Genomic DNA, 26780 nt, shown 5'->3' with positions numbered 1-26780 from the left:
AGTTTAACTGCAGACAGTGAAGTGAAGGCGGTGCTGGTGGCATTTGAACAAACTAAGCTCAACTTCATTATTATCTCAGAAGGACCGAGGTGAAAATGAATTATTTTTGGATGACAGTGATTTTGCTCGTGACTGGTAAGATATAATTTATCTCAGCTCTAATCACTTTACACTCGAAAAAAAAGTAAGTTGCTGGACTGAAATGACATGTTGTTTTAAAAAATTTTTTATTTGTTTTAAAAATGTATTCACAGCTACCGGAATATGAAGTTGTTTTATGAAAAATATTTTCATTTTAATGAAAGAAACATCAAGTTTGTCCGCATGTTAAATAGCTACACAGACTGTGATGTAGTGTTAAATGCATTTATGATGTAATTGCATATAACACCACATCACAAACACTACAGACAAACCAAACCTGTAAATTAGTAGCCTACATATGGCCACAATGTGAAATTATTGAATAAATAATAAATGTTTTCTGTTCCTGGCCCAGCTGATTTAGTACTGTATGTGCAACTATTTGTTAGCATAATTTTAGTGTAGAATAATAAAATAGCTTACTTTGTTTGAAGGGGCCATGAACTGAGAAATCATAATTCCCTTGATCTTTCGACATATACAGTAACAGGTTATTGTACTTGAAAAACACATTCTTTTAAGTTTCAGAACACAAAACTTCCTCATTAGTCATCTTGAATTGAAACCATGTTTGTCAATGTGTGGAATGTTGTGGAATGTACCGCTTCATACTTTGCAGAGTCTGGGATTCATACGAAACTGGAAAAACTAGTTCTTATGTCCACTAGATAACTCACAAATCCTTTGAGAGTTCAGTTATTTTTTATTTAGTTTATTAGTTGTTTTCATGCCTTTTGCAAGACATTCCACTGTTTCATGCTTTTCATTTTTCTTCCTCGTCCATATTGCGTGAGAACTGTGACCTGCTCAATAATGCGGAACAACCTCTTTAAGTAGTTTTATTCTTCCATTTATCTAATGAATACCTAACAAAATATTAACAAGCTTGTCTGAGACTGATACAGCGATAGGAGAAATTAACACTTTTTTGTCAAACTAAAATCTGAATGTTTATAAGTCTTATATGCCATTTGAATAAAGTGAGTGTGTATGAATCAAATGTGGCTTTACAAGGTCATCCAGGAGACACGTGTAGGTTTGTTTGAAGAGTGAATGTGTAAATAGTCAGGGGTGTAACAAATCAGCGTTTTATTTGGTATCACTCAGTGTTATTTAATTTCTGTAGTATTTACTGCTATTTGGTAGACCTACTTGAAACTTCATGTACTGTCAATGCCATTTGTATCTCCATTTTTGTAAATTTTTGGTCTGACATTTGTAATGTATTCTCTATTTCTTCTGCAGGTGCATCCGCTGTGAAGATAGATGTGTCAGTGATGGAGGGAGATTCAGTCACTCTACACACTGATGTTACAAAAACCCAAGACAACAAAGTGCAATGGTATTATAATGGTGTTCGCATCGCTCGAATCACTGGAGATCCCAGTAAGACCTGCACAGATGTTCAGTGTAATGAAGATACTGAGAGATTCAGAGACAGACTGCATCTGGATCATCAGACTGGATCTCTGACCATCATGAACATCACAAACACTGACTCTGGAGAATATAAACTACAGATCATCATCACCGGCAGCAGCAGCAGTGACAAGATCTTCAATGTCACCATCCATGGTAACTGAATGAATTTTTAAGAGCTGGTTATATGTGTTTGAAGCCCATCATTGTGTGTATTTAAGCAGTGGCATTCTGCAGTAGTGTTTTGTGGAGAGGACAGATTCTCATCTTTTCTTGTCATTGGTTGAAACTGGTCTATTCAAACTCATTGCATTTTTAGTTCTCCAAAACACTATAGCAAGGTTTTAAGGACACCTTAGCAAACATAAAACAATTGACAAACAAAAAATGTAAGGTTAAGTATGTATTGACACAAATCTGTTTTCAGTTAAGCCATAACCAGTTGTTTTTACACGAATTGTCACCAAGAAGGATACTTGTGTATATTTGACTGTTTAAGCAGTGAAAGAGAACTCTGTTCAATAGTGTGCTGTGATTGACAGGCAGCTTTCTATCTCCGCACTTCTGTCAGCACAAGCACACAGAAATATACAGAAACAGAAACTGAACAAACAACAAACACATGACATTTACAACCAAAATAATGATCACCGCACACACATACACCACGTCATATACGATAAACAGAATTTCAAAAGGGCCACTTGACAAACGAGTTTAAGCTTCTGTGAGTAATTGCTTTTGAGACCTTGGTTCTTTAATGCTGTGTGTTATTTTTCTCCTCAACAAAAAGATCCTCCAGCAGATGTTGGTTTGTGTTTCAGATGTTTCTGCTGCTGATCAAGAAGAAATTAAGAGAAAGTCAGTGAAGGAGGGAGAATCTGTTACTTTGGATCCTGATGTAATAAAAAAAAAACAGATGATTTGGTGAAGTGGTATTTTAATGACATTCCCATAAATGGAAATCCTAGTAGGAGCTGTGCAGATGTTCAGTGTAAAGATGCTGATGAGAGATTCAGAGACAGACTGGAGGTGAATCAGACTGGATCTCTGACCATCATGAACACCAGAACCACAGACTCTGGAGATTATACACTACAGATCATCAGCAGTGGATTCAGCATCACGAGGAGATTCAGTGTTAATGTCTCTGGTGAGTGTAACGTAATAATTCACTGCCTTCACCCTTAAACAGTTTTAGAGTACAGTTCAATATTATAAATCATTCCTCTAAATGAAAGAATTAGCTTTGAGATATCATCTCTTTATTATTATCTCTTTCACTTGAACGTAAGTTTTTTTTTTCTTCAGAAAAAATACGTATTTGAAGTTTAATGTTACTAACATGGATAAATTCATCAAATTAATCAGTTTTCGGTGCTGCTGTACTCTCAGCTCATATTGCTGTAACACTGTTTGAGCTGTTCTTCCTCAATAAATGATTAGTTAAATCAATATTATACAAATAATGATGAAAAAGTGTAAATATAATCAGTGAAAGATATGAGTAAAGTTGACTCTCTGTAGTCACTCTGTAGTAATAACAAGTGTCTGTCTCCAGCTGTTCCTGATTCAGGTCTGTCTCCAGCTGTTGTAGCAGGAATATCTGCAGCTCTTGTTCTGCTGATAGTGACTGCAGCTGCTGCTGTGATTTACTATCTCCACAGACGACAGCATGGTATATGTTACATACGGCTGATTTAAGATGGAAATATGACATTTATTGTGTAAAAGAAAAATGTCTTTAGAAAATGTATCTAATCAACCAAAGTCAATGTGTTTAATTGCGTTTATTGTTCAAACAGGATGCAGGAAGAAGACCAATGAACAGGTGAGATACTGTGTGCAATTAATCTCCAAAAACTGAGTTTACAACAGTTTCAGATCTTTGATATCTGTGTATGTAAAGTTTTCTGTGTATGTTATATTGTGTCCCGTGTCTAGGGAATAGAAATGCTATAGAAGGCGTACTAAAAATAAAGTTGTGGTGGTGAATAATAATAATAAAGTTAGTTTCAGAATGAAGAACAATGGTAAGAATTTATTTTATTATTATTTTAAATATTACTATTTATTTACATAAACAAATAAGTTCAGTGCACTTATTGTGCTCATATTGTATTGTGAAACACTTTTGCCGCTGTTCTGGTGGGATACGAGTGAGGGTTAGGAACAGGTTCGGTGGTTTGGGTTTAAGAGTAGGTTCAGGTGTTAGGGATGAGTCAACAGTGTAATTATGAATATAATTACAGGAATGATAAGGCTCTTAATGATTAAATCTGTGTCATCTCTGTGAATATGTGAAGGTCAGGTTTTTCCATCACTCATCATTAGAACCGATTGTACACATGGCTCTCGATTCTGACTTGTACTTGCTCTTATAAAAAATGTACCATAGGTCTTAATTGTAGCATTTGTTAATGCATAATAGGACTAGCCTATTAATCATTACCAGGCAAATAATTACTTAAAAAACTGTTTCAGTACAAATCTATAGTTAAAATCTATTATCTTAACAGATTAGTTATAATAAAATCTACAAACAGTTAGACAAAAAATACAATAATAAATAAGCCTACAATAAAATGTGTGTGTGTGTGTGTGTGTGTGTGTGAGTAATACTAGCTATTTTTTTGGGGGGGGGGTCTCAACCCATGCCCCCCACAAACTACGTCCCTATATTTAGAGTATAATAGTGATATCCGGTTCCCGAACAAATCATTCGATGTAACCGGATCTTCTTGAACCAGTTCACCAAATTGAACTGAATCGTTTTAAATGGTTCGCGTCTCCAATACGCATTAATCCACAAATGACTTAAGGTGTTAACTTTTTTAATGTGGCTGACACTCCCTCTGAGTTCAAACAAACCAATATCCCGGAGTAATTCATTTACTCAAACAGTACACTGACTGAACTACTGTGAAGAGAGAACTGAAGATGAACACCGAGCTGAGCCAGGTAACGAACGAACACGCCCACTGCTGGAGCAGTTCTTGTTCTCGAGTCAAGAACCGGTTGCATCGGTTTTCGGATCACCAGTATTGAACCGAAAATCATTTCTGTCAGACGCGTCCGATTCGAGAACCGAGGAGCTGATGATACTGCGCATGCGTGTAATTTTTCAAGCATTTTGTTAAACCTCAGAAAGTGTGATAAAATATATATTTTGTATTTAGATTTTTTTTTTTTGATGAATGATTTTTTTGACAAATTTTTTTTGATGAAGATGAAGGTTTCTAATCTGTATATTATGTATAGGCCAAAGGTGTTTTCAGGGAAGTTGGACAATAATTAAGACTCTATGTTTAATAGGAATGAGGGATGATTTATGAAATATCTGTACTGTATTTATAGTTAACGATGACACATTCACAAATTGAGTTTGTAGTAAACAGAACATGAACAGAGGAGAGCAGCTGATGAAACTGAACTGCAGCACGTGCCGGTTACCCCCAATTTCCACCAGATGCATAACGGCTGCGTTACGGCTCCGCTGCGTGACAGCTCCGTGTTCCGTCAATACCCACCAGGTCCGTATTTGTTGCGGAACGGCTGCGGTCATTACTGACAGCTGACGTCACGATGCCCCATGTAATCTCGCGAATTCTGGTGTGATCGCGCGATATTTAGTTTCTATAAACAGAACTACCAAACCAGGAACAGTTTTCCATCCGAAGGAGTATAGGATGGAACTCTTTTCTCTTTTCATTTCTTCATCCATCGTGTCAACGGGGTTAAAACTTCAACAAGCCTGTCTCCGCCCATTATGACGTTTTCAAGGTGTAGTGTAGGGAAATATGAGCGCGGTGTATTTTATTTTGAAAATTAAACGGATCTTTTATTTTGTTTCTGGCGGTTCTGTTTTGTCACTCGACTTCCTGTCCTGCGTACTCTGCCCTGTAGTGCTGCGGAGCGCTCCGGCATCCGGCAAAAATAGAAGCTCTGAGTATCTGCTCCGGAGGGCTGCGGATCGCCGGAGTCGGAACGCAGCTGTAACGCATTCAGTGGAAATACACTCATTGACTTTTAATGGAAACCTATTGACTCCGCCGCCGTGCCGGAGCCGTAACGCAGCCGTTACGCATTTGGTGGAAATTGGGGGTTAGAGTGATTCTCGTTCTCGAGTCAAGAACCGGTTGCATCGGTTTTCGGATCATCAGTACACTGAACCAAAAACCGTTTCTTTCGGACGCGTCCGATTAGAGAACCGAGGAGCTAATTATACTGCGCATGTGTGATTCAGCGTGAAGCTCACGGACTCACAGCTCGTCTGAACCGAACTGATTCTTTTGGTATTTGATTCTGAACTGATTCTGTGCTAATGTTATGAGCGCGGGTAAACCGAGGGCTTGAATGAAGGGCAATCTGGCGAAAAGTAAGTTCATTTAATAACATCACAATGGATTATGTATAGAAAGTGAATAATGGTTTCTGCACTGATGACATCTAATTTATTTACTTTATAACTTCAAGACGTAAATCCTCGTATGCACATTATTGCTGTTACTGTATTTGGGTGCGTTATTGTAAAACTTAATTGTAAACTTTTCATCATTATGAGGTTTTAACTGACTAAAGTTATGATTACTGACTTTATATATTTGAATGTTTGATAGACTTGACGCCATTACGTCCTCGCCAATGATGTCATTATGTTGAGCGAAAAAGAACCGTTTTTTTTCAACCGGTTTATTGAATCGAACCGTCCGAAAAAACCGGTTCGCGGAAAAGAATCGAACTTCCCATCACTAGAGTATAACCTTTTAGAGAACAAATGTCTTTTATTAGAACATATCTTTTACAGTATAGCATTATTTCAATTTCCACCGTTTGCATGTCATATTTTGTATAGTTTGCTTCAGTCAAGGAGTAAATGCCTTAAAGTTAAGCACAAAAACAAGAACACTATTTTCTAAATTTATTGTAAGATTATATATTATTTACTATTTTTTAAAATGAAAATGATTATGAATGATGTATATAGTGCCATTAAAAACAAATGTGATTCACTAATAACCAGATTCTGTGAGTTTGTTGGAAATGTATCTTTGAGTTTGTTATCAGAAATAACTGAATCAAGCTACACTGAATCATTTAGAGTATCTTTATAAATTTGTGTTGCTTGTATAAACAGTTTATATTATTGAATTATCTAGTCTTTTTGTCTTTGTTTAAATTTATAAATTAAACATGTGTCTCCTTCCCACAATGTATAGATGGACACTACTAATGTGACATCCCATAATCACAATGACCCTAAATCGACGGACACTTCTGATGTAACATCCTGTGATGAGGGAGAACCACCAATGACATCCAATAATCACAATGACCCTCAATCGACAAACACTTCTGACGCGACATCCCCTAAACACAATGACCCTCAATCGAAGGACACTTCTGATGTGACATCCCATAATCACATTGACCCTCAATCGAAGGACACTTCTGATGTGACATCCCATAATCACAATGACCCTCAATTGACGGACACTTCTGATGTTATATCCTGTGATGAGGGAGAACCACTAATGAAATCCCATAATCACAATAACCCTCAATCGAAGGGCACTACCAATGTGACATCCCATAATATCGTATTTTCCACACTATAAGGCGCACTTAAAAGCCTTTAATTTTCTCAAAAAACGCCTTATATATGGATCAAGGAGCTATGTCAAAATGTTGACACTCCCTTTAGCACAGCTCCATCTAGTGGATGCATAACACAAACCCAGTCAAACGTTTGACTGCAGTATCTTCTATTCTATGCGCTTTATAATCCAGTGCAAACTATATATGAAAACAGTTCTAAAATAGGCCATTCATTGAAGGTGCGCTTTATAATCAGGTGCGCCTTAAAAGAACCGGTGATGTAACAAATGAATTGTTCATTAGATCAACAAATGTAATTACCTCAGTATGTATACAAATGTATTACCTCAGGTAATAAACACACTAGGATGTCTTTGAATGACTCCAGACCCCTGGTCACCGTGGCTAACACAACACCTCAGAAAGACAGTTCTCTCTGAAACATACTGCTATAAAAACTGACTCTTCTTTAATTAATTCATAGAAAGCCCTTTCTTTGAATGAACACACATATACTTCAGGTCATTGTGTATGTTGTTAATGTTCTTGTATATTGTGTTTTCGTATTATATTATACTGTGAAACACAAACACTCTTCACAGACAATCTAACGCAGCAAGCTGTCCTCAGTCAGCCATCTTCACCAGAACTCAAGTCTTGACTGACTAGGAGTGAAAAAGCTTTTCAGGTCCACTTGAAGGACTTTTATTGATGTATGTTTGTTAAGATGATGGAGAGTGTCTGTAAATGGTAATCCTGTACAAAGATGTTTTTGTAGATATCTCTTTCAGTTCTGTTCTTGAAGCATAAAGCTAAAGGATTCTTAAAGGATGCTCTTTCTCTGGTTTATCGTGTTCAGTGTGTAATATCAGATTTGTTAAGAGATTTAAGGATCATTGGTGCTATTTGTATGATAACGGTTTAAGCAGTTTCCATGTCAGATGTTGTATAGTTTGCTTCAGTCGAGGAGTAAATGCCTTAAAGTTAAGCACAAAAACAAGAACACGATTTTCTACATTTATTGTAAGATTATATATTCTTTACTATTTTTTAAAATGAAAATGATTATGAATGATGTATGTATATAGTGCCATTAAAACAAATGTGATTCACTAATGGATAAGTGGATTAATAACTGGAGTGCCATTAGATGCGTGTATGGAAGAGCTTAAGAGTAATATAAGCGGAGAAAAAATACTTGGAGAATATTTATGAACAGAGAAGGGAATAGAATGGAGAGTCTGTCAGTTGAACTTAGATTTGAAGGGGAGGAATTGCCAGATAAGGTAAAACTTGGCTTTATCAGCTTTTCAGTTAGACCATTCGTAGCCCCACGTTTAAGGTGTTATAATTGTCAAAAGTACGGACATGTGGCCACGGTGTGTAAATCAAGGAAAAGGTGCGCAAGATGCGGAGGGGAACATGACATGGGAAGTGTGAGGGGGCAGGAATCAAGTGGAGGAGATCATAATGTAGCGTTTGCAGGATGTGAAGTGAGGAAAAGAGCAATTGAGGTGCAAATAAGAAGAATGTGACTTATGCAGAAGCTGCTAAAGTGGTTGATGAAAGAAATAAGGGAAAAGAAGAAGTTAAATATATGAGAACAGAGGTAAGGAATGAGGCTACCTCAGAGCTGGTAGGTAAGAGTGATGATGTTGAATTTGTTGTTATTCATAGCTGAGGTAGTAAATTGTACAGCTCAAACTGAAAAAAGACGATTAAGATTCAGATTATAGTCAGGGCAGCAGAGGGGTCCATAGGAGTAAAGGATATATCATGGGTCAAGATAAGGGATGGACTGGTGAATGAATCCCAGTCAAGTCAGGAAACATGGTATGAATAGTAAAGATGATTTTAATTTTACAATGGAGTGCTAGAAGTCTTGTGGCCAATGGATTAGAATTTAAAAGTGTTAATGAGTTGGAAATTATACCTGATTTGATATGTATACAAGAGTCGTGGCCTAAACCCAGATTTGATTTTGTTATAAAAGGATATGTCAGTTAGAGAAGAGATCGTGGGGAGGGTAATGGAGGAGGGTGTATTACTCTTATTGAGGAAGGTATACAATACAGAGTGTTAGGTAAAGGTGAGACAAAGGATTATGTGGTGGTGGAGATATGGGTAAATGGATTTAAATATGTATTAATAAACTTTCATAATCCATGTAAGAAGTTATTGCTGAATGAGTTGGTTCAAATAAAAGGTCAAAATGAAGAGAGGGTTATTTGGTGTGGGGATTTCAATGCACAGAGTACGTTATGGGGAGGTTTAGTGACAGATGGTAATGGATTGGTGGTGGAGGAGTTGATAGATAAGAGGAATTTGGTATGTTTAAATGATGGGAATTATACTCGGGTAAATGTAAAAAGTCTGTGCTAGATCTAACAATGGTATCTGATTTAAAAGCAGGGAGTACATTTGTTAAAATAAATAACTCAGAAAATTTGACAGAACAGAGTAAGGAATCGAGGAAAGATGTGTTAAAGGAGTATCCTGATTTCTTGAGGATAAAAGAGACTGAACATTTGTCACTAGATCTAACATTCTCCCTAATGAACTTAGAAATGCAATTAGAAGAACGAAACAATCTGCCCCAGGAATGGATGGAGTTAGTTATACTATGATGAAGCATTTCAGTGATCGTTCTATGAAGGTGATTCTGTCTTTTTATAACAGAATATTGATGGAAGGTATAGGAAGCATTAATTATACCTATTAAAAAGCCTGGGAGAGATCCAAGTAATCCTGTGAGTTATCGTCCAGTAGCTTTAACTTCTCATCTATGTAAGGTAACAGAGAGAATGATTACTGATAGACTGACATATCATTTGGAAAAAGAAGCTGGTTTTCTCCTTATCGAAGCGGATTTAGGTGTGGAAGGGGGACTTTGGATTCAATAGTATCTTTAGAAGATGAAGTAAGAAAGGCATTTGTAAACAAGGAAAGTGTTATCACTGTTTTCTTTGATATAGAGAAGGCATATGATGGAAAGATGTTGTGGAAAGAGGGATTATTAATCAAATTAGAGAAGTTGAGTATAAAAGGTAGAATGTAAAATTGGATCAAATAGTTTTTAATTGGAAGAATAATAAGGGTTAAAGTAGGGGAAAATATATCATCGAGTGGAGCAATTGAAAATGGAAGTCCCCAGGGCAGTGTAATAAGTCCACTGTTATTTATAATCATGATTAATGATGTTTTCTCAAAAATACATTCAAGTTTGGGGAAATCATTGTTTGCTGATGACGGGGCTCTTTGGTATAAAGGAAAAAATATAGAGTATAGTATAAGGAAAATGCAGAGTGCATTAAACTTATTATTTTTTATTTAACCCATATTTTACCAGGAATAATCCCTTGAGATAAAAATCTCTTCTACCAGGGAGTCCTGGCCAAAAAGGCAGTATAAAAAATTTTTACACATAAAATATTACAAGACAAGCATTAAAGGAAAACAAAACAAAAAATCCTGTCACAAAAATGTCCAGCACTCAAGATTAATGTAATATATAAATGTTAAGTAAAACAGGAACATGATTCTTTCAAATGTGACATCAAAATGAAAGTGGAAAAGACAAAAGTAATACGGTTCACAAATAAAAAAAAGGAAAGTAGATATTAAGCTAAAGTTATATAAAGAACTATAAAGTGTTAATATAGTTAGATTTCTTGGAGTATGGTTTGACAAAAGATTAACATGGAAAGAACATATAGAAAAGATGGTAGGAAGATGTAAATGAGTAGTGAATGTGATGAGGTATTATCGGGCCAAAAATGGGGAGCAGATAGAGTGGATCTAAAAACTATAAACATAGCCATGATAAGATCTATATTGGATTATGGTTGTCTAGTATATTGCTCTGCAAATAAAACTAATTGAATTAAATTGGATAGAATTCAGTATCAAGCCATAAGAATATGTTGTGGGGCATGTCTAACTTCTCCAGTCTCAGCGGTACAAGTAGAGATGGGAGAAATGCAGCTACAGATAAGAAGACAACAGTTAATGGCATCCTATTGGGCAAACTTAAGAAGTCGGAGTGAAAATCATCCTACAGAAAAAGTATTGAGGCTTTGGATAGAGAGTGGGGAAGATAATGAAAGCAATGAGTCTGGAAGAGGTTGGGTATGCTATAAGAATTCCCTCATCACCAGTACCAATGTGGGTTATGCCAACCAGAAGTCGATCTTATTATTAGAAAGATGATAAGAGGAAGGGCTCGATGAGACAGAGATATGTAGTGTAAGTCAATATATGGGGTCAAGGTATGGAGAGTTTATGCATATATTCACTGATGCTTCAAAAGACTCAGAAACAGGGGGTGTGGGATCAGTACCCAAGATAAAAATGGGAAAAGAAAATAGAATATCAGATTGTCTGTCAGTATATACAGGAGAAATGTTTGCTATAACTATGGCAATGAGGTGGATTAGTGAAGTTAAAATATCCAAGGCGATAGTATGTTCAGATTCTGTTCTAATGCAGTTCTAATAAGTTTAAATGAGCCAGAAGTCAGAAACAAGACAAGAGATGATAATAGAAATTATGCAAGAACTATATTCATTAGAGCAAAACGGTATAATTGTGCATTTCGTTGTGGGTTCCAGCTCACATTGGGTTGAGTGTAAACGAAGAAGCGGATAAGCTTGCAAAAAAAGTGGTAGAGCATGAGAATGTTGACATTTAGATATCATTCAGTGGGTCTGAAATTAAATCTATTATTAAAAAGAACATTTGGAAAGAATGGCAGAAGCATTGGGACACAGATTCAAAGTGCAGACATTTGTATCAAATACAGCCAATAGTGGAGAAAGGAAGAGAATCAGGTAGGAGCAGAGCAGAGGAGAACAAGGTTACGACTGGGGCTTACAAGATGCATCTAATAAAGAAACACCCAACAGGGCTGTGAGGTATGTGGTGTTAGGGAATCAGTTGAACATGCTATAATGTACTGTAGGGAATATATAGTTGAAAACAATTAATTGAAGAATGAAATAGAGAAAACTCAGGTAAATTCAGGTAGAAATATTAAGATATTACGGTTTCAGTTCTTGACAAGCACCAATCTGAATAAGCGATTCTATGTTTTTTTCTTCTTCTTTTCTCGTTAAGAGGACTGAGGGTGGACGGAGGTTTATTTGCCAACTGAAGCCCGAAAAAGAAGAGTGTTTGTTTCACTTTGAATGGAGGTGATGTTGTGGACCTCCCGGCAGGTTTTGGGAAAAGTTACATGTATCAACTATTATCGTAAGCGAGAAACTCCAGGCAGGCGATAATTGTGATTGTGAACTGTTCCCTCGGGTATTTCGCTCGATGGTTTTGTTTTCGCAGTGTTCCTGTGTTTACAGCGGAAGTGTGAGGCGGCTGAGCGTGAGGCGCATAACACACGTCACTTCCGAACGAACGTGATTGGCTTACGGGTAACCAATGATTTTAAACTTCAGAAGCGGCAGACAAGCAGCGAGCAACAATTCGGAATCAACTGTCATATCATTTTTGTGAAAAAAATGCTTCGGTTTATTTTGATCTCAGTGTCGTCTTTACTCGCTAATGGGAAGACTTTTTATGTTACGATCTGGAGAAATCAACCATTAAAACGAATAATGATCGACACGAAATTATTTGAGTGAGAGACGCTTTTATCCAACCATCTCAGACGTGTTCGATAGTTATATTGCATTATAAATGTTTAAATCTTATACATCAGATCTCATAACTGTAACGTTACAGTAAGGTAATGTGTAAATCAATTATGTTATTCTGCTGTTTGTTTGTATGTGTTACATGATGAATCCAGATAAACGCTCTTAAAAATAAAGGTTCTTAAAAAAAAGCAGGGTTCCCGCGGGTCCTTAAAAAGTCTTAAAATGTCTTAAATAAAAATCCGGGAAATTAAAGGGATAGTTCACCCAAAAATCAAAATTATGTCATTCATAACTCACCCTCATGTCGTTCCAAACCACTGAGACCTCCGTTTATCTTCGGAACACAGTTGTTTTAGATTTAGTCCGAGCTCTCACTCCCTCCATTGAAGCTGTGTGTACGGTATACTGTCCATTAGGGGTGTGCCGGTACTAGTACCGGTACCGAACGGTTCCTGGGCAAATTCCAAATGGAAGTGATCATCCCTATCCCCTTGGAGTGGGGACTTTGGAGTGAGTAGGGCATGTGCGTGCCATTAAGTAGTCGTTAGGAATGCACTTTGCTAAAGGAGCAATATAATTTCCTCATTATCTTCAGCTGGGATGTTCCTGTGACAGCGCAGCATGTGTCCGTCAGAAGATGTCGCTGTTTTACTGTTATAAATGTTTTTTTTATTTTTTATTTTTATTGTTGTTAGCATAACCATTGCAAATAAACATACATTTTATATTTAAATACGTTTTAAAAATGTGCTACACTGTAAAACCCGACAAGTAAACTTAACTCAAACCGTTTGAGTAAACAGATTGCCTTGATTTTAACCATGTAAGTTTTAAAACTTTGCGATTAAGTATTAAGTGATTAACTGAGTGATTAGAGTTGTGACGTTCGCGAACGAACCGATTCTTTTGAACGGCTCATAAACATGAACGATGGGAGCCGAGTCGCGGCTGGAGGGGAGCCGTTCTTTCTGTCGTTCTTTTTTCCTATGCGTGTTTCACACAGATGCACACAAATGAGCTCCTCCGCGAGACAGAACAGTTATAGGGGGAGGGGCGCACCCAGCGCAGGCAAACCCTTTATAGCGTGATGATATTAGTTATTAGTTGTGCATGTTCATTGCAGCCCACTTTGTTATTGTTCATTGACTTGAAGGGGCTGATGTCCTATTTGCAAAGTTTACAGTAGTAATAGTATGTAGTATGTAGACATTTCCATTTTATTTATTCTAATTTTATCTACTTTAAATATTTTTTGTTTTCTATCAAAATGTTCTTGTGTGATAACAATGTTCTTGTGTGAAAGTGTTTGTAGTAAAAGCTGTTTTGCACAGAAATTCATTGCAGCCGGCTTTGTTTTTTATGTTTATTTGAGTAGGTATTGTATGAATAACATAAGTCAACGTAGCTTTACACACACACACACACACACACACACACACACACACACACACACACATTTTGTACTAAAGGTAAATCCAAAATAGTGATGTCACTGTCTAAGCAGAGGGATTTGTGCAACCCTATGGAATATAGTCCACACAGGACAAATGAGGTAATAATCAATATTTCAGAATAATTCAAACTCAGATATTGGTGTGTGATATCTGAGTTTTAATTATTTGGCTACAAATCTCACCTCATCATTCCTCCCAGTGATTATTTCCAGGATAAACTGTAGTGATGGGATTTATGGCTCTTTGAGGGGATCCGGATCTTCGCGATCCGTTCCTTTCAAAGAGCCGTTCAAAAGAACGGCTCTTTTGGCTCTTTTTAAATATTTAATCAGTTTTAAGAAGCCAGCTTGGGGGCATCTCAGTTTATCCTGGAAATAATCACTGGGAGGAAAAATGAGGTGAGATTTGTAGTCAAATAATTAAAACTCAGATATCACACACCAATATCTGAGTTTGAATTATTCTGAAATATTGATTATTACCTCATTTGTCATGTGTGGACTATATTCCATAGGGTTGCACAAATCCCTCTGCTTAGACAGTGACATCACTATTTTGGATTTACCTTTAGTACAAAATGTGTGTGTGTGTGTAAAGCTACGTTGACTTATGTTATTCATACAATACTTACTCAAATAAACATCAAAAACAAAGCCGGCTGCAATGAATTTCTGTGCAAAACAGCTTTTACTACAAACACTTTCACACAAGAACATTGTTATCACACAAGAACATTTTGATAGAAAACAAAAAATATTTAAAGTAGATAAAATTAGAATAAATAAAATGGAAATGTCTACATACTATTACTACTGTAAACTTTGCAAATAGGACATCAGCCCCTTCAAGTCAATGAACAATAACAAAGTGGGCTGCAATGAACATGCACAACTAATAACTAATATCATCACGCTATAAAGGGTTGGCCTGCGCTGGGTGCGCCCCTCCCCCTATAACTGTTCTGTCTCGCGGAGGAGCTCATTTGTGTGCATCTGTGTGAAATACGCATAGGATAAAAGAACGACAGAAAGAACGGCTCCCCTCCAGCCGCGACTCGGCTCCCATCGTTCATGTTTATGAGCCGTTCAAAAGAATCGGTTCGTTCGCGAACGTCACAACTCTAATAAACTGAGATGCCCCCAAGCTGGCTTCTTAAAACTGACTAAATATTCTTTTGAATATTCTTATTTCCGTTCTTTTGAACGGCTCTTTGAAAGGAACGGATCGCGAAGATCCGGATCCCCTCAAAGAGCCATAAATCCCATCACTATGAGTGATAATTGTGAATTAGTGATGAACACCTGATAACCTGACTGACCTTATTTCTGTCAGACGTCTACAGAAGATCTTATTGAGAATGAACTAAGGTTTAGATGTTGATTTATTGTTTCATTTGAAGTAACCATGTTAGAGATCAGTGTTTGCTTTAGTTGGGGTCTTGACCCTTTACTTCTGTCTTAGTCTTTTCTCTGGCTGTTATAACCGTGTGTTTCTAAAACATGTTTGTTATAACTCAAAAACCCAGAAAAAATACTAACAGGTATTGGTTGATATACAGCTTACTGGTGATGACAATCATCAATCATGGAGCTGTCCATACTTCAAAATCAGACTAAAGAGTGCTGCGTAATTAGTTCGGTTTATTATGATGGAAGTCTCTGATGACTTTGTTGTTATCTCTTTACATAATATTATCGGACACTTTATGCATATACATCTCTCTTCAATGGTAGCAATTAGTCACACACAGACATCAATAATCAGAATATGAACCTCAACAATGGTGACAAAAAAAAAACACATGCTGCATGCAATGCATGCTGGGTATGGCTCCCAGCATGCTCTGCTGCATTACATTTTTATTATGGTCACCATTGTTTAGGTTCATATGTTGATTGTAGATGTCTGTGGTGACAGATTGACACCATAAAAGACCAAAGTGTTTGGAAAGTTTGTCATACTAACTGATTATCACAGAACCACTGTTTAAAGTCACTTTAACTATATTATATAACTAATTAGACAACAACCTTTTCATCAAAGGTCACAGAACAAACAGCTTAATGTTTGATGATTATCATCAACGGGTTAAGTAAAAAAGGTTACTGGCATTTTTTCTGGGCTTATGAGATGCAACTAACAAGTTTCAAAAACATGTGGTTACAACAGCCAGAGAAAACACAAAGACTGAAGTCACGGATCAAGAGACCAAGTAATACAAACAGTGATCTCTAACATTTCTTAAAATGAAACAATAAATCAACATCTAAACCTTAGTTCATTCTCAATGAGATCTTCTGTAGACGTCTGACAGAAATAAAGTAAGTCTGGTTATTAATAAGTGGAGCTGGTGATGCTGTTTGTGGGGTTGTTTAATCAGATCTTGAGAGATTTCATGTATTTTATTTCAGTTGATTTCATCTAAGACTGTGTCTGAAGTCAGTTGTAGTAGTTCTTGTGTTTCTCTTCTCTTCAGGTGATTCTGTTTGTTAACAGCAGCTGTTTGTCACTAATTCACAATTATCACTCAGTTAATCACTTAATTACTTAATCGCAAAGTTTTAAAACTTACATGGTTAAAATCAAGGCAATCTGTTTACTCAAACGGTTTGAGTTAAGTTTACTTGTCGGGTTTTACAGTGTAGCATATTTTTAAAACGTATTTAAATATAAAATGTATGTTTATTTGCAACGGTTATGCTAACAACAACAAAAAAAAAAAACATTTATAACAGTAAAACAGCGACATCTGCTGACGGACACATGCTGCGCTGTCACAGGAACATCCCAGCTGAAGATAATGAGGAAATGATGTCGCTCCTTTAGCGAAGTGCATTCCTAACGACTACTTAATGTCACGCACGTGTCCTACTCACTCCAAAGTCCCCACTTCAAGGGGATAGGGATGATCACTTACATTTGGAATTTGCACAGGAACCGTTCGGTACCGGCACACCCCTACTGTCCATGTCCAGAAAAGTAAGAAAAACATCTTCATAGTAGTCCATGTGACATCAGAGGGTCCGTTAGAATATTTTGAAGCATCGAAAATACATTTTGGTCCAAAAATAGCAAAAACTAAGACTTTATTCAGCATTGTCTTCTAGGGCTGGGCGATATATCGAACGATATGATCATGCGCATCTAATCAGTAAAGCTGCTTCCGTGATCACCGCTAAAATCTCCATCACATAATTGGAGTGGCATTTAATAGACAGCAGAGGTGGGACTTTCAAGTCACAAGCAAGTCTTTAAGTCATATCCAAGTCCTCAAAGGGTTAAAGTTAATAAGATAATTAAGTGACTAATTAAATGATGATTGTACATTAGTGATGAACTTCTGCTGTTAACAATCAACATCACTGAAGTAAAGAGAAACACAAGAACTACAACTGAATTTAGCCACAGCCTTCAACTGAAAAAAGAAAAAAAAAACACTATGCCACCATAATTGTGGTCAGGGTTTGCTTTAGGTAGTGTCTTGACCCTTTTACTAATTCAAAGCAATTTGATTCAAAACAATTTCAATATTGTTTTCGCAACAAACATATATGCATTGCTGAATCAAACCTTGTAGTAACAGATGATCTTATGCTTTTTCTGCTTATAACTCATGTTGACTTGGACATCATGAGATAGTCTTCTTTGGATTGTTGACTGACATTCAGCTTTTACCAGAGTTGGGACTTTAAAGTCACAAGCAAGTCTTCAAGTCATATCACAAGTCCTCAAAGGGTTAAAGTTAATGAGATAATTAAGTGATTAAGTGATGATTGTGCATTAATGATGAACACCTGCTGTTCTTGAGAATACAGATGATCAGATGTTGATGTTTTATTGGTTAAAGTGATGCAACCATAATGGAGATCAGTGTTTGCTTTAGTGGGGCTCTTGACCCTTGACTATCACGTTAGATCTCTTTATGTAGCATTGCATGAGGTGCTGTAAAGCAGAGAGAAGACATTAATCAGTATGAGATAGGTGGTCAGATTACAATCAAATTAGCATTAGCTCTATTTAAGTTTGGCATAATCAACCCAGTAAAACTACACTATGGAAAAAAAAAATTAAGTGAATTTTAAATCTACTAAGTGCATACAAAATTGGAAAAACTATACTTTGTAGACACACACAGAGATCAAGAACCCGCATATGACTCTCAACAATGGTGACAATCAACAAAATGTTGCATGCTGGGTAAAACCTTAGTAAAAACTCCCGTCATGCACTGCAGTATGAAAAATTGTCACCACTGTTGAGGATCGTGTGATAAGTGTGCTTGTCTAAAAACCTGATCCAATTGTCTCCTTTTGTGTCTTTCAACATTGAAGCATTGTGATTTTTTTTTTTACTTCAGTTCAGTAATAGCTGAGTGTCAGTCTACTATCCAAAGATAAACACAATTTCATGATGTTCAGTCATCATGAGTTATAAGCAGAAAAAGCATAAGGTCATCTGTTACTGCAAGGTTCGACTCAGTAATGCATACATGTTTGTTGCGAAAACAATATTGCAATTGTTTTGAATCAAATTGGTTTGAATTAGTAAAAGGGTCAAGACACTACTTAAAGCAAACCTTGACCACAATTATGGTGGCATAGTGTTTTTTTTTTTCTTTTACTTTTTTTCTTCAGTTGAAGGCTGTGGCTAAATTCAGTTGTAGTTCTTGTGTTTCTCTTTACTTCAGTGATGTTGATTGTTAACAGCAGATGTTCATCACTAATGCACAATCATCATTTAATTAGTCACTTAATTATCTCTTTAGCTTTAACCCTTTGAGGACTTGAATATGACTTGAAGACTTGCTTGTGACTTGAAAGTCCCACCTCTGATAGACAGAGCCGTAAATCGCTGACAAGCCACGCCATATCGCGTTCATTATCGAAGGCGATTCATCTGCGATGATGAACGCGATATGGCGTGGCTTGTCAGCGATCTACGGCTCTGTCTATTAAATGCCAATCCAATTATAAGCAGGTGATGGAGATTTTAGCGGTGATCACGGAAGCAGCTTTACTGATTAGATGCGCATGATCATATCGTTCGATATATCGCCCAGCCCTATTGTCTTCTATTCCGTGTCTGTTGTGAGAGTTCAAAACAAAGCAGTTTGTGATATCCGGTTTGCAAACTAATCATTCATTGTAGCCAGATCTTCTTGAACCAGTTCACCAAATTGAAGTGAATCGGTTTAAACGGTTCGCGTCTCCAATACGCATTAAGCTGTTAACTTTTTTAATGTGGCTGACACTTCCCCTGAGTTCAAACAAACCAATATCCCGGAGTAATTCATTTACTCTAACAGTACACTGACTGAACTACTGTGAAGAGAGAGATGAACACTCTCAAACTCCGGTGCGACTTATAGTCTGAAAAATACGGTATATAGTCCAATATGCAATGCTGTTTTGCATTTGATTACTTTAATAAATTTCTGTACCTAAAAACTGATGCTAGACCTGCCTAAAAAAAAAAAAAAAACCTGAAAATCACTGTTTATTGTTTGTATCTTTACTCTATTGTATTTATTTGTGTTGTTGCTTGTAGTTGGATAGAATATTCTTTTTTTATTATTATTATTAGAAAATATAGTTTTTCCATAAACATGGCACAAACCGAACTGAACCGAAAACCGTGAAACAAACCGAACCGTGAAAAAGTTGAACCGTGCCACCCCGAATATATATATATAATTAAAAAAATATGAATCCAGTCATATTTCTTCACGTTCACGTTCTTGATGTGTAGGAGGAGGGGAGTGGGAATTATTTGTTGCATTATTTCAGGATTTATAATTAGTTTTGTTTTGTTTTTCTCCAGATGTTATTACAGACAGAGTGACAGTGACAGAGGGAGATTCAGTTACTATATACACTAATGTTACAACAACACAACAAGAAGAGATTTTATGGTATTTTAATGACATCCGCATCGCTGTGATCACTGGAGATCTCAGCAGGATCTGTACAGATGTTCAGTGTAATGAAGACACTGAGAGATTCAGAGACAGACTGAATCTAGAGAACCAAACCGGATCTCTGACCATCACAGACATCAACACTGCAGACACTGGACTTTATCAACTCAAGATCTTCAGCAGCAGTAGTATCAGTGAGAAGACTTTCAGTGTTACTGTTCTTGGTGAGATATTTAATAAATAATTTGCAACTTTGAAACACAATGCATGCACTAATGTTGTGTTTCATGCTGAAAGTCAAGATGTAGTGTCTGCCAGAAAACATCTTTCAAGCAGCTGTCGGTTTGTGTTTCAGATGTTCCCGATAAAGTGAAGACAATATCAGCGAAGAAGGGAGAATCTGTCACTTTTGATCCTGGTGTCACACAAAACACAAATGTTGTGATGATGTGGTATTTTAATGACTCTCTCATCACTGAAATCACTGGAGATCAGAGTAAGATCTGTTCAGATGTTCAGTGTAAAGAGAGATTCAGAGACAGACTGAAGCTGGATCATCAGACTGGATCTCTGATCATCACAAACACCAGAACCACAGACTCTGGAGAATATAAACTACAGATCATCAGCCACATCCTTCAGAGCAGCGTCAGTGTCACCAGTTTGAAAACATTCATTTTTACTGTAATTGGTGAGTAAAATATAGTCTTTCAATGCATTTCCAATTAAGGAATTTAAAAATACATTTTGAAATGTTTAAATCATCCCAGTAAATATTTTTTTTATTGTGGACAAAAGTGAGCTTTGAGTCATTATTAAAATATAATTCAGATCTATCAGCTTTGCATAGGCATCAAAATGACAAACTATTGTAACAAAAAGCTTGTACTGATCACAAGTCTAATGTTAAAAACATGTAAAATGAATAACATTAGAATAAAATTGAGTAAATTAAGTAAAATCAGTGGTCATGGCCTAATGGTTAAAGAGTCAAACTCATAACTTGAAGGTTGCAGGTTTGAGTCTCAGTACTGGCAGGAGTTGTAGGTGGGGAAGAGTGAATGTACAGTGCACTCTTCCACCTTCAATGAGGTGTCTTTGAGCATGGCAGTGAACCCCCAACTCACTGCTCGGTCTGTGCACTAAGATGGGATAAATGCAGAGCACAAATTTGGAGTACGGGTTACCATACTTGCGCAATGTCACTTCACTCTCACCTTAATCAGGTTTCCTAAGAGCACAACTTTTAGTTGCTATTCTTAAAAATAAATAAATAAAAATATTTTATTCACTAGATGGTGCCATTTACCATTTAAGTCAATATCATACAACTGATGACCAGAGTATAAAGGTGTAAATAAGTTAAACTGATAATAAACATGAAGCATCCAGTGTGCGATACTTAGAAAGCTGTTCTAGTACTGATGGGTCTAGTACTGCAAGTTGCTGTGTGAACAGGACATTTTGAGACTTACCTGTAAGTAAATGTGATTGTGAATTAAAAAAACTGAGTACATAGCCATATGGCGATTTTCACAAGTCGGCACGGCACGGCTCAGTACGGTACGGTACGGCTTGGAACAGCACGGATTGCATTTTCAATGCAGTTTAATATCGCTTTAGGGTGGGCAGGATTTTTTATATGTCATCATTTTTGCACCGCCTCATCAAGCTCTCGCTGAGTCCAATCCTCAGCTACAGATAATTAGTTGTTTAGTTCAGTTTTGTTCACACTTCAGGACTTTAATGAAAAGCAGTTGTGAGTCCTAAAAATTTAATGGTATAATTTTAGTTATAGAATGCAGTTGTCACTCCTATCCACTCCCATATATAAAAATAATTATAAAAAAAGCCAGTGGAAGCCTATATTCAAGCCTATACAAGTCAAATGTTTAAGTCACTACACCACTAAGCACATAGTGGTGTAGTGACTTAAACATTTGACTTGTATAAATAACATACAATTTGGTAGTGGTAGTAAAAATTAAAGGTAGTGCTGGGCAGTAAACCGGTTCATACCGAAAACCGGTTTATATTTTCGTTATGATGTAAATTTTGAATATAGCGCCATACCGGTGTATTTAAATACTCAGCATTCGGAACGAACGTTATGCTGTATTAAAGGGTTAGTTCACCCAAATAGCAAATTTATGTCATTAATAACTTACCCTCATGTTGTTTCAAACCCGTAAGACCTCCGTTTATCTTTGGAACACAGTTTGAGATATTTTAGATTTAGTCCGAGCTCTCACTCCCTCCATTGAAGCTGTGTGTACGGTATACTGTCCATGTCCAGAAAGGTAAGAAAAACATCATCAAAGTAGTCCATGTGACATCAGAGGGTCAGTTAGAATATTTTGAAGCATCGAAAATACATTTTGGTCCAAAAATAGCAAAAATGACGACTTTATTCAGCATTGTCTTCTCTTCTGTGTCTGTTGTGAGAGAGAGTTCAAAACAAAGCAGCTGGATATCCGGTTCGCGAACGAATCATTCAGTTCACCAAATCGAACTGAATCGTTTTAAACGGTTCGCATCTCTAATACACATTAATCCACAAATGACTTAAGCTGTTAACTTTTTTTAATGTGGCTGACACTCCCTCTGAGTTAAAACAAACCAATATCCCGGAGTAATGCATGCACTCAAACAGTACACTGACTGAACAGCTGTGAAGAGAGAACTGAAGATGAACACCGAGCCGAGCCAGATAGCGAACAATAGACTGACTCATTCACGAGTCAAGAATCGGTTTTCAGAACTACCAGTAGTTCTTTCGGACCGTTCGATTCAATAAACCGGTTGAAGAAAACGGTTCACCGGTTCTTTTGCGCTCAACGTAATGGCGTCATTGGTGATGATTGCCCTTGATTCAAGCCTTCGGTTTACCCGCGCTCATACCACTAGCACAGAATCAGTTCAGAATCAATCACCAAAAGAATCAGTTCAGTTCAGACGCTCTGTGTGTCGGTCTGCTTCACGCTGAATCACACATGCGCAGTATCATCAGCTCCTCGGTTCACGAATCGGACGCGTCTGACAGAAACAGTTCTGGACTCGTGAACGAGTCAGTCTATTGTTCGCTATCTGGCTCGGCTCGGTGTTCATCTTCAGTTCTCTCTTCACAGCCGTTCAGTCAGTGTACTGTTTGAGTAAATGAATTACTCCGGGATATTGTTTTTTTTTTTAACTCAGAGAGAGTGCCAGCCACATTAAACAAGTTAACAGCTTAAGTCATTTGTGGATTAATGCGTATTAGAGATGCGAACCGTTTAAAACGATTCAGTTCGATTTGGTGAACTGGTTCAAGAAGATCCAGTTACATTGAATGATTCATTCGCGAACCGGATATCACAAATGGCTTTGATTTGAACTCTCTCTAACAAGAGACATGGAACAGAAGACAATGCTGAATAAAGTCGTCATTTTGCTATTTTTGGACCAAAATGTATTTTCGATGCTTCAAAATATTCTAACTGACCCTCTGATGTCACATGGACTACTTTGATGATGTTTTTCTTACCTTTCTGGACATGGACAGTATACCGTACACACAGCTTCAATGGAGGGACTGAGAGCTTGGACTAAATCTAAAATATCTCAAACTGTGTTCAGAAGATAAACGGAGGTCTTACGGGTTTGAAACAGCATGAGGGTAAGTTATAAATTACATAAATTTTCTATCTGGGTGAAGCTTCATGCTATCAGCGAGAGCTCAGTCCTCATGTATCCGACGAAAGCAGCCTCACCTCGGCTAGTCCTTCTGATGTGTGCCGCTGGCTCTGATGTCTCTTTAGTGGTAAAACATCAAATATAATTTGTTTTGGGTAAATCTAAGAGGTTATCTTTGGTCTGTATTCAGTTGATCTATATGTTAAAATGAAAATTAATATAAGCAATTGATATAATATTTCGTTTCATTGTATCGGCTGTATATATACATATATACAGAGACGAATGCACAAAGTCTGAACTACCGAGGATGTGATTGTCCAAAATTTACGTACTTTGTATCGATAAACGCAGGCAGTACTACGTCACCAGTCTATTTGCCTAATCTTCCCGGTACTTTAGACCGCGGTGGAAACTAAGAAAGCGACAGGGTGGTCAAATTGGTTTTAACTGGTTGTTCTAGCTGGTTTCCCAACCCTGACCAGCTAAGGAAGTTGTCAAACCCCCGCTAAAACCAGCCTTCTGAACAGCTTGACCAGCAAAGACTGGGCTGGATGACCAACTAAAATCTGTCAACCCGCTTAGGCTGGTTTAAGGCTGTTTTTTTTTTTCAGCAGGGAAATGCAGTAACATTTCATGTGTCCTTTAACCAACCTCCACTGACTATACACTGACTTCATTTAACCAAGTATGATAAAACAAAACTCATGGTTTTGGTTAGTGTTTCACAGCTATGCTGATGATACCCAGATGTACCTAGCCTCATCTCCAAATAACTACAGCCCCATTGACTCCCTCTGCCAATGCATTGATGAAATTAATAGTTGGATGTGCCAGAACTTTCTGCAGTTAAATAAGGAAAAAACTGAAGTCATTGCATTTGGAAACAAAGATGAAGTGTTCAAGGTGAATGCATACCTTGACTCTAGGGGTCAAACAACTAAAAATCTAATCAGGAATCTTGGTGTGATTCTGGGGACAGAACTTAGTTTCAGTAGTCATGTCAAAGCAGTAACTAATTCAGCACATTATCATCTCAAAAGCATTGCAAGAATTAGATGTTTTGTTTCTAGTCAAGACTTGGAGAAACTTGTTCATGCCTTCATCACCAGCAGGCTGGACTACTGTAATGGGCTCCTCACCGGCCTTCCCAAAAAGACCATTAGAACGCTGCTGCCAGGATTCTGACTAGAACCAGAAAATCTCAGCATATCACCTCAGTCCTCAGGTCCTTACACTGGCTTCCAGTTACATTTAGGATTGATTTTAAAGTACTTTTACTCGTATATAAGTCACTAAATGACCTAGGACCGAAATATATTTCAGATATGCTCACTGAATATAAACCTAACAGAGCACTCAGATCACTAGGATCGAGTCAGTTAGAAATACCAATCGTTCACACAAAACAAGGGGAGTCCTCCTTTAGTTAGTATGCTGCCCACAGTTGGAATCAGCTTCCAGAAGAGATCAGATGTGCTAAAACACTAGTCACATTTAAATCACTCAAAACCCATCTGTTTAGCTGTGCATTTATTGAATGATCACTGCGAGATGTTCGAACTAATTGCACTGTATTTTCACTGTTTTTTTTTTATTTATTTTATTTTATGTAAAATCATTTTCACATTGTTTTTTATTTTTGGTTTGCCTGTTCTGCTCCCCAGAACGCTTCCCTCCTCTATCGGTTTTGGTCACTTAATGGAGGGTGAGCGGTTTATATAACTTAAAACAACATTGATGTAACTACCGATTATCATTCTTGATGTAGTAATGATGTCTGTCCTTATCTGTTTCAGATTCAGGTCAGTCTTCAGCTGCTGTAGCAGGAATATGTGTTGGTGTTGTTCTGTTGTTCGTGACTGCAGCTGTTGGTGTGATTTACTATCGCAAGCGTCTTCAAGCAGGACAGAATAGTGAGTATTACACACAGATGATTTAACAAGATGAAAAAAAGTGTGAAAGGAATCTTTATAAGATGTAAAAAGTATTATTTATTTGTATTGTTATTATTATTTTGTTTAATTGAGTTTTATCTATTGTTCAAACAGATATCACGGCACAACCCAGTTATCAGGTGAGATACTATGTACACTGGGTCAAAGAATATAGACTACCCAAGACATGTCACTCGTACAGTTTTGAATGGGGAAAAATTTAACGCTCAATATGGCCACTCAATCACAGCAAGCCCCGCCTTCTGGATGAAGGAGCCAATCGCTAAATCAGTTTCTTCTCTTCATGCCATGGCTATACTCCAGGTATTCCAGGCGGAAATGCTTCAATCCCTCGCCGGCAGCGTGGTTGACGCTGACGTCATCAGGGATCTGCGCGTGGCAACTGATGTCGCACTGATGGCTACTAAGCGCTCTGTTCAAGCTATCGGCCGTTCCATGGGGTTGGTTGTCCTTATAGGCACCTGTGGCTTACCCTAGCTGATCTGAAGAATATGGAAGGCCAAAAGGGCCAAAACGTGTGAAACTGTCGCGTTAACACGTATTTACGTGTTAACACGCAATTTACGCGTTAACACGTCATTACGCGTTAACGCGTATTTACGTGTTAACGCGTAAATTGCGTGTTAACGCGTAAATGGCGTGTTAACGCGTACCTAAATTTGGGACATTAGCACCACCTACTGGTTTGGTGCTGCTCTTGCTCAAACACAGAGAACCTAAATTAAGCTTGTAAATAGCAGTTTTTAAGGTGAAAATACATGTTCAACAATGACTTTTCAGAATATAGGTTACAACTAGGCCTACATATAATTACAGCATATTTTAAATTGGCCTCTGAAAGTCATGACCATTTTTACAATCACAATAGAAGTTGTGTTAGGATAATATTACACATTTCCTTCAAATTGTATTTTCATGTAGCCTACACTCCTACTGTAGCATATTTCTAAAGCATCTTTTTATAATTTAA

General features: G+C 37.2%; 1 protein-coding gene across 1 annotated transcript; it reads left to right on the top strand.

The window, feature by feature from the left end:
* On the top strand, window positions 1-26300 carry LOC132159347 (uncharacterized). Its single transcript, XM_059568859.1, has 7 exons — window positions 1-135; window positions 1390-1719; window positions 20063-20404; window positions 20536-20871; window positions 25652-25768; window positions 25904-25929; window positions 26176-26300. Exons 1-7 carry the CDS (start codon window positions 96-98, stop codon window positions 26194-26196), a joined length of 1212 nt encoding a protein of 403 aa, XP_059424842.1. The 5' UTR covers window positions 1-95; the 3' UTR covers window positions 26197-26300.
* The last annotated feature ends 480 nt before the right edge of the window (window positions 26301-26780 follow it).

Source organism: Carassius carassius, chromosome 16 (genome assembly GCF_963082965.1).
Source record: "Carassius carassius chromosome 16, fCarCar2.1, whole genome shotgun sequence".
NCBI classification, from domain to species: domain Eukaryota; kingdom Metazoa; phylum Chordata; class Actinopteri; order Cypriniformes; family Cyprinidae; genus Carassius; species Carassius carassius.
This window is presented reverse-complemented; position numbering and strand designations above follow the sequence as displayed.